Source organism: Tupaia chinensis, unplaced genomic scaffold (assembly GCF_000334495.1).
Source record: "Tupaia chinensis unplaced genomic scaffold, TupChi_1.0 Scaffold000147_1, whole genome shotgun sequence".
In the NCBI taxonomy this organism is placed as follows: domain Eukaryota; kingdom Metazoa; phylum Chordata; class Mammalia; order Scandentia; family Tupaiidae; genus Tupaia; species Tupaia belangeri.
The window spans coordinates 96,827-106,532 of record NW_006159617.1 but is presented as its reverse complement, the minus strand read 5'-3'; the positions used below and the strand labels follow the sequence as shown (position 1 = coordinate 106,532).

General features: G+C 39.2%; 1 protein-coding gene across 1 annotated transcript in view; it reads right to left on the bottom strand.

Moving 5' to 3' along the window:
• Positions 1 to 9,706, bottom strand: part of KIF27 (kinesin family member 27) — a 127,937-nt gene that overhangs the window by 93,161 nt on the left and 25,070 nt on the right. Inside the window, exons 2-3 of the mRNA XM_006145459.3 lie at positions 6,841 to 7,041; positions 2,524 to 3,482 (exon numbers count right to left, since the gene is read on the bottom strand). Of these exons, the coding sequence (XP_006145521.1) occupies positions 2,524 to 3,482; positions 6,841 to 7,041 (1,160 nt within the window). The remainder of the gene's footprint in view (positions 1 to 2,523; positions 3,483 to 6,840; positions 7,042 to 9,706) is intronic.

Sequence of the window (9,706 nt, the reverse complement as noted above, 5' to 3'; positions counted from 1 at the left end):
TCCAAACTATACATATTTGAGAGGCTGGATTCTCTTCAAAAACTTCAAATAAAACAATGCTTTGCAACAAACTGAATGTTGAAGCAGACATAAAAATCTGTCTTCTATAAAGTAAGATATTAATGAAATTTTCAAAAATTTAAAGCAATTCTTATTAAAAATATTTTGTGTTGATAAATAGTTATTTTTTCTGAAAAAATGCTCTTTATATTAATAGATAATTGGGCCATTATTGTTCATTTTGAATAAATTCATAAATAATTAGTTTAAGGGGGTTTTTTTCAGTTTTAATTCTAATTTAATTCTAGTATCAATAAATATAGCCCACATGAACAAAAGCTCTTTGAAGACCTCTGTTTTAAAAGTGTAAAGGGGACCAGCAGTTGGCATAATGGCTATTTCGATGGACTCCCATGTAGCTGACTGCGGTTCGAGTCCTGGACCCCGTGGCTTAAACTCATGCAGGGTGCATGTGTGTGTGTGTGCCCAAGATCCCAAGAGGAGAATGGAGGAGAAAGGACTGCGGCACGGCCATGCCCCCAGAGGGTGATTTCTCACTTTCTGTCTATCTCTGTCTTTCTGGTGAGCGCACGCGCCCTATCACAAAAACCTCTTGAAAAAAATGTGTAAAGAAGACCCACAATCAAGAAGTTTGAGAACTGGGAACCAATTTATGGAGTAATGGTTACACCCCTGGACTCCCATGTATTCAATTGTGGTTCAAGTCCTGGATTCGGCAGCTTAAGACTCATGCCAGGTATGTGGGCGTGCATGCCCAGGATCACAAGATGTGGATGGAGGAGAGGGGACTCCGGTGTGGCCATCCCCCTGGGGGCTGATTTTTCACTTTCTATCTCTTCTGTCTCTCTGGCAAGCTCACACACCCTATAGCAAAAATCTCTCTAGAACAATTTTTTTTAAAAGTTTGAGAACTGGTATAATCAAGAATAATGACTTCTTGGGACCAGCAGTTACCGTAATGGCTATGTCACTGGACTCCCACGTAGTCAACTGTGATTCGAGTCCCGGACCCGGTGGCTTAAACTCACGCCAGGGGCGTGTGCATGCGTGCCCAAGATCCTGAGAGGAGAGTGGAGAAAGGATTGTGGCGTGGCCATCCCCTCTGGGGGGTGATTTCTTGCTTTCTATTGCTCTGTCTCTCTCTGTCTGTCTGGCGAGTGCACGTGCCCTATAGCAAAAACCTCTCCAACAACAAAAAAAAAGAAAATGAATAATGACTTCTTTTCAATACATATAAAACAGTAGTGAGGAAATATTTCTAACAAGAAAAACACATGCTTTCCTGTGTTAAGAAATTGTGGAACCGGCAGATGGCATAATGGTTAGTCGACCACGGTTTGAGTCCCAAACCCGGAGGCTTAAATTAACAGTGGGCATATGTGTATGTGTGCCCAAGATCCCAAGAGGTGAATGGAGAAGGGACTGTGGTGTGGCCATCCCCCCTGGGGGGACTTCTCACTGTTTGTCTGTCTTTCCAGTGAGCACACGTGCCCTATAGTAAAAATCTCTCTTAAGAAAAAAAAAAAAAAAAAGAAGAGAAGAGAAAAGAAATTGGAAGCACTATGGAAGTTGGAAACCATGTTACTTAAGGAACAAATGAAGGACCATCCATTTTCCCATTAGATGGCAAACTCCATGTGAGTAGAACTAGATGTATCTTGTTCTATCGATATTTCCCTTGTGAAACAGCATCATGCAATAAATATTTTTTGAATGAAGTGGGAAAATGTAATTCGGAATTCAATATATGATATATAATATGTATACATGTACATGCCTATTAACATTATCAAATACATCATTTTGGTTTTTGAAAAATCATACTCCAAACTGAAGGAATGAACTTTATTTTTCCTTTCGGGAACTACTAACACATTGAAGAAAAATTCAGTAAACTAAAAATTAATTTTGTTTCTGAAAATGTGGTTTTCAATCCTCTAAACTGAGAACCAGGTCCACAATGTTCTACTTAAATGGAACGAATTAAAATATATTTCAACCAAAGGATTAAAAAGGCACCAAAAATGGTGTAAACTGTAGGAAGGAAGCAATAGGAAAAGAGAGAGTAGAAAGAAACAGAATATAGAAGAAGCAAATGAGAGACTACATAAAATCCTTTCCCAAAACTCTGAATATCAAAATGGCTCTTAGAATTTACATGCCCAGGGACCAGCAGTTAGCGTAATGGCTAAGTCGCTGGACTCCCACGTGGTCGACCGCGGTTCGCGTCCCGGACCCAGTGGCTTAAAACTCACGCTGGGCCCGTGTGCGTGCGTGCCCAAGATCCCGAGAGGAGAATGGAGGAGAAGGGATTGTGGCGTGGCCATCCCCCCTTGGGGGGTGATTTCTCGCTTTCTGTCTCTCTGTCTCTGTTTGTCTGGCAAGCGCACACGCCCTATAGTGAAAACCTCTCCAAAAAAAAAAAGAAGAAAAAAAAGAATTTACATGCCCAGATCACTTTAGTCCTTAAAAGAGATACTCATAAAAGTGATGTCTAAATACCTGGCATTTCTTAAGCTCTCTCTTCAGTTGGAGAAGTGTAATATGCTGTGGTCCTTCTTCCAGGTTTCCAATGCCTCTGCTTCCTCGGAACGAGGCGAGGACAGCCTTCCTGACCTCCTGTGTCATGTTAAACCACTCTTGCAGTCTGTCTTGTTGTTTTTGGTTTAGTCTGACAGCATCTTTTAGGTCCACCAGAAAGGTAAAGGCTTCCTCTATACAATTTTGGTAATCCAGACACTCTCCCTGTAGCTGAGCTACTTGCTCCTCAAGAGACTGGATCCTGTTTTTATCAGGAGTTCCCTCTCCATGGATCTGGCTAGTTTGGCTGACACTAGTCCGCTGGCTTTGCAAAGCTTCTCGAAGCAGTTTAATCTCAAATTCCATTTCATCCATGCGGTCTGACTCAGGGCTGAAGTTTACAGTGGGTTTGTTTCTAATATTCCGAGCTCTGTTGGCATATTTGAGAGAATTTAAGGACTCGTCAAAATCTGAGGAGGATGGGCTGACACATGTGATCATGACAGTCTTGGCACTGCCTCCCAGGGAATCTTTGAGAAGCCGGGTGATTTTAGCATCCCTGTATGGAATGTGTGAACTCTTCCTGCGTGGGTCCCCAAGAGCACTTATCACATTTCCTAACGCCAACAATCCACTGTTTATTTGAATGGATTCTTTGAATCGTTCACCAGTATTCCCTGTCTTGGTCACTCTTTCTGAGCCAGCCAGATCCACAAAGTGGAACTTTGAGATAATATGCCGAGGGGAATACCATGATCCATCTTCAGCTGTCTCCTTATGTTTCTCAACTTGACAAATGCTGATTGTAAAAATTGCATGTGATCTACTGGAGTGCTCATTCATTTGGGTGGTACCTGTATGTCTGGCTGCGTTCCCCATCTCCAGAAGACTCATCACTTCATCTGCATTTTCCACGTGGCATTCCTTGGCCCCAACAATCACTTAAAATAGCAATAAGTTTTTAAACCAATTTTTTATCAAAATCCAGTATAAATTAACCACAAAATAGTTATCATTTGCTTTTAAATGGTTCAGCCAAGTGATGCCTTTTAAACAAATTAATAGTATTTTAAACAGTAACAGTAACATGAGCAATACATTACACAATTTTAGATAATCTCCCAGGGGAATTATTTTAATTAACAGCACTCATTTTAAAATGAGTAAATTTACATTTAAAAATGTAAATTTTTAAAAGCAAACATTTACAAAGATGTAATTTAAAAAGCAAAAACTAAGGCCGGCTCTGTGGTTGCTGGTTAAGGGAGCTGGATTCCACGTGGCTGATCATGTGGTTTGAACACCAGCTCCAGCAGCTTGAAAAACACACTGGGCACATGCATATGGTTGCCCAAAAAACCCAACAGAGTGGAAAAATGGAAAAGAGACTGGTACATGACCCTACTATATTGGGATCTGCTCTCTTCCTCCCCTCTCTCTCTAGATAGAGGTTATGCCTTGTGGTGAATTAAAAAAGAAATCTAGTTTGTTGGAGTCACCCATGACAGTCAATACTTAAAAAATGACTGACAAAAGAAAAAAAAGTATTTCAATATTTTGATTTGTAGAGTCTAGAAGATTAAAAGACAATAGATTAAATATATAAGTCAAAACAGTCGATCAGTAGCAAATTGAATTAAGTAAATTGGGCTTTTAGATATTTTTCCTTTCTTTTTTTGGAGAGGTTTTTTGCTATAGGGTGTGTGCACTCACCAGAAAGACAGAGAGAGACAGAGAGACAGAAAGCGAGAAATCACACCCCCCCCAGGGGGGATGGCCACATTGCAATACCTTCTCCTCTATTCTCCTCTCGGGATCTTGAGCATGCACGTACATGTGCCCGACGTGAGTTTAAGCCACCAGGTCTGGGACTCGAACTGTGGTCGACTACATGGGAGTCCAATGACATAGCCATTACGGTAACTGCTGGTCCTGGGTTTTTAGTTTTTTTAAAACTCAAGTCATCTTTAGCTTCAAAGAATTGTGACCAGCAGGTGGCCTGGTGATTAGAGCACTGGACTCCCACATGGCTGACCATGGCTGGAGTCCCGGACCTGGAAGCTTAACTTTCTCACTTTGCCACTCTCTCGCTCTGTCTCTTTCTGGTGAGTGCACACGCACATGGCAAATTTAAAAATAATGACAAATAAAATTATATACATTTAAAAAAGAACTGTTGGTACTATTGAGTTACAGTCAATGATAAATTAAAAAATGTTACATAACTAATGTTGCTGGGGCTAGCAGGTGGCATGGTGGTTAAAGGCACTGGACTCCCACATGGCTGACTGAGGTTCGAGACCTGGATCTGGGGCTTGCTTTCTTACTTTCCTGCTCTCTCTGGTCAAATTTTAAAATAATAATAATAAAAATTATAATAGAGTTGCTGTTTCTAAGTTCTAGGATTAAATATGATCAAAGCAATTAAGCACAATGCATAGGGAGTTAGATCCCACATGGCTGACAGTGGCTCAATTCTTGGCCCTGGTGGCTTGAAAAATATTCTGGGTGTGTGCACATGCATGTCCAAAATCCTGATGAGATGGAGAAATGGAGGAAAGGGGGATGCAGTGTGATCACATCCCACTGATGAGTGAGTTTTCTCTTTCTCCCTCTTTCTCTTGCTAGTGTATGTGACCTCTGACAATTAAAAAATATATATATAATATATATAAATATAAAATATATTATATAAAATACATATTTTAATATAAAAATATATAAATACATTATATATTATACATATTATTATGTGACCTCTGGCTATATATATTTTAAAGTATAATAATTTCTTGTTTCATATATATATATATAGAGAGAGAGAAAGAGCGCGTGTGTGCGTACCAGCCCTATAGCCCAGTGGCAAAGTACCATGCATTGAGAGCTAAAAACTCACATGGCCAACTGTAATATGAGTCCTGGTCCTAGTAGTTTGAGAAACATGCAGGGCACATGTGTACTTGCATGCCCCAAATCCTGACAGGGAGGAGGAACAGAGGAAAAAGGATCACAGTGTGACCATGCCCCATTGGGGAGTGCTTTCTCTCTCTCTCTAGTGAGTACACATGATCTCTGGAAATCTAAAAAAAAAAAAAATTATGATCTTTAACCTTCTCCCTTATATTTTCTATGTTTCCAAAATGTCCTATGGTGAACATGCTAACTTGCAAGAAAAGATGTCCCAGCTATAGTGGCATAAGTGGTAGAATGCCACTGTGCGATGCTGGAGCCACACGTAAGGCCTGATTTGGAATCCACAACAAGCATACTTGCATGAATCTGTGATTGTGGCTGGGCAGCTGGGGAGAGGACTGTAGCATGACAAGACCTTGTCAAGGGTACTGTCTGTCTGTATCTCTCCCAGAAAATAAATAAATAAACTTTAAAAAAGCAAGGGAAAAAAAGCAAGTATAACAAGACACAGTTATACTTTAAAATATTTGTATTTGACCCTTGATTCTAACCTTTTCCCATTTTCCAAACAAAGGGGTATTAATGATATTAACAGGTTGCTAGTACAGAAAGTCAGATCTTGAGACACACAATAAAGGACTGGTAAATGACAGTATGGAGAAACAAAAACAAAAACTCTAAATTATCTTTTTAAAAAGAAGAACTAGATGTGCTGGGACAAAAATCAAGGAGGAAGAAAGAGAGTTCTGGGTCAGCTTTGATGAACACCTAAAGAATGAATACCTATGGGACCAGCAGTTAGCATAATGGCTATGTTGCTGAACTCCCATGTAGCCAACCGTGGTTCGAGTCCCAGACCCAGTGGCTTAAACTCATGCCGGGCACATGTACATGCGTGCCCAAGATCCTGAGAGGAGAATGGAGGAGAAGGGATTGCGGCGTGGCCATTCCCCCCTGGGGGGGGGGGTGATTTCTCGCTTTCTGTCTCTCTGTCTCTCTCTGTCTTTCTGGTGAGCGCATGTGCCCTATAGCAAAAACCTCTCCGAAAAAAAAAAAATGAACACCTACAGCTACCCAATATTTAGGTAGCTCTGGGAGAAAAAAACAGAATAAAATAAAAACAAATTTACCCCAGGATGGGGGGGGGGTGGCAAATGTAGAAAGTCAGTATTTTGAATTACAAATCAGTAACTTCACCTTACCAACCAATCTGAATTGCTACTTTTTCATCTGAGTGATTTAACCGAGACTATTCTATTTAAAAGTAAAATCAAAATCATTTTACTTCTATATCTGTTTTTAAAGAATCCTTGGAACATATCCAGAAACTGAATTAAAGCACATTTGTTTGCTAATGATAGCTATCAACTGAACGGGCTACCCTACCTGTGTTTCCTTTTTCATCCTCTCTGATATGAAGATCTTTCATAGATGTCTCCAATTCTAAAAGATCTCTGAGGTCTTCCTTGTACACTTCTATATAAGACACTTTAATAGTAAAGTCAATGCTAGGGTTTTCAGAGATGTTTTGAAATATTTCTTGGATGGCTCGAGGAATGATACCCTTTTGACCTTCCACAACTGAAGCTGCAATTTTAGGAAAAAAGTAAGCACATTTGAAAGTTAAAAAATAAGAAAAAGTACAATTCAAAATTAATAATTAATAGCTTATTTTCTTAGATATCTCTATATTATAAAACCTTTAAAAAATGATCAAATTAACTGGTAAAAGTTTCCACACATATTCCCTTACTCAGAATTAATTCAGGCATTTATTCAGACTGCTAGTGACAAAAATACCAAGAACACCCACTGAGCAAAAGGCAGTCTCTTCAATATATGGTGCTAGAAAAACTAGACATTTATATGCAGAAAAATGAAACTAAACCTATACCTCTCACCATATACACAAATCAACTCCAAATAGATTAAAGACTTAGAGATAAAACCTGACACTGTAAAGTGAATAGAAAGAAAACACAGGGGAAACACTTCGGGACACTGGTATGGGCAAATAGTTCTTCAGTAAAACTTCAAAAACATAGGCAACAAAAACATTAAAAACAGATAAACATTTTAAGAAGCTTCTGCATAGCGAGGCCAGCAGGCGACACATCTGTTAATGGTTAAGGTGCTGAACTCCCACGGGCTGACTGTAGTTTGAATCTCAGACCTGGTGACGTGAAACTCATGCTGGGCATCTGTGTCTGCATGCCCAAAATCCCGAGAGGAGAATGGAGGAGAAGGGACTGTAGTGTGGCCATCTCCTCTGAGGGGGTAATTTCTCACTTTCTCTCTCTTTGTCTCTGTGTCTCTCTGGCGAGCGCATGTACCCTACAGCAAAAATGCCTAACAAAAAAGCTTCTGCACAGCAAAGGAAACAAGCAACAGAGTGCAGAGATAATGCACAAAGTGGGAAAACATACTGGACAAAGGGTTAATAACCATAATGGACAAAGAACTCATCAACAACAAAAAAAACCTGGTTAAAAGATAGGAAAATGACTTGAACAAATAGTTCTCAAAAAATGACATGTAAGTGACCAACAAATGTATGAAAAAATGCACAGCATCACTAATAATTAGGAAAATACAAACCAAAATCAGAAAGAGATATCATCATACTCCAGTAAGAATGGCTATTACTAAAAAGAGAAAAAATCGGAACCAGCAGATGGCATAATGCTTCTGTTGCTGAACTCCCACGTAGTCAACCACAGTTTGAATCCCAAATCCAGAGGTTTAAAACTCTGGAGGACCAGCAGGTGGTATAGTGGTTAAAGAGCTGGACATTCCCACATGGCTGACCATGGTTTGAATCCTAGACCTGGTGGCTTGCTTTCTCACTTTCCCTCTCCCTCTCTTTGTCTCTCTCTGGTCAAATTAAAATAAGTGAATTAATAAATAAAATTAAATAAATAATTCTTAAAAATAAAAGCAAAAATTCACTCTGGGCATGTGTGTGTGTGTACCCAAAATCCCAAGAAGAGAAGGGAGAAGGAATTACGGTGTGGCCATCCCCATAGGGAGTGATTTCTCACTCTCTCTCTATCTCTCTGGCAAGCGCACATGCCCAGTAGCAAAAATCTCTCTAAAAAATAAATAATAAATAAAAGAACTAATGCTGGTGAGGATGCAGAGAACAGGGTCATTCTTTTATACTATCAATGGGAATGTGAAGTAGTACAGCTATTATGAATGCAGGATGGAGATTTCCCTAAGAAGCTAAAAATAGAACTGCTATATGATCCAGCAATCCCACTACAAAGCATATATCAAAGGAAATTAAATCAGCATGTCATAAAGATATCTGCACCCCAACATTTATTACACACTATTTACAATAGCTAAGGTATGTAGGCAACTTAAGCGTCCATCAACATATGAATGGATAAAGAAAATGTGACATAGATCGATATAGATAATGGGACAGTATGTAATCGTCAAAAAGGATAAAACCCAATCATTTGAGGTTAAATAAGCAAGTCTGGAGAACGTTATGTTAAGTGAAATAAGCCAAGTACAGAAAGAGAAATATGACATGTTCTCCCTGACATATGAAAAGTGGAAAAATTACCTCATAAAAGTAGAGAGATTCTACATCTACTTTTACTGGATACTAGGATATTGTAAACTGAGAGCAACTGGCTACTGGATACTAGGAAGATGGAGAAGTGGGGGATAGAGGGATGCTGATTAATGGAAACAGAACTTCGGATAGATAGAAGGAACAATGTCTAGTGTTATGAAATACAATGGGGAGAATGTGGTTAATGACAACTTACTGTACATAACATTTGAAGTAGTTGAGATGATGAGTATACTGAGTACCCTGGTTTAATAATTGCACATTGTGGGGACCAGCAGGTGGCATGGTGGTTAAAGCGCTGGACACTCCCACATGGCTGACCATGGTTCAAGTCTCAGACCTGGCAGCTTGCTTTCTCACTTTCCCTCTTTCTTTTTCTGTGTCTCTCTGGTCAAACTAAAAATAAATGAATAAATAAATAAAATTAAATAAATAATTTTTAAAAAGAAAAAATAATAATTGCACATTGTATTCATGTATTCTTTTTAAAAATCACATTGAAATTAATTTTTTAAAATCACTGTAAAAATTGCTATGTTAATTTAAAATTTTAAAAATATGGGACTGGAAGGTGGTGTGCTGGTTAAGGATGCTGGACTCCCACGTGGGCGACTGTGGTTCGAGTCCTGGACCTGGTGGCTTGCTTTCTCACTTTCCCCCTCT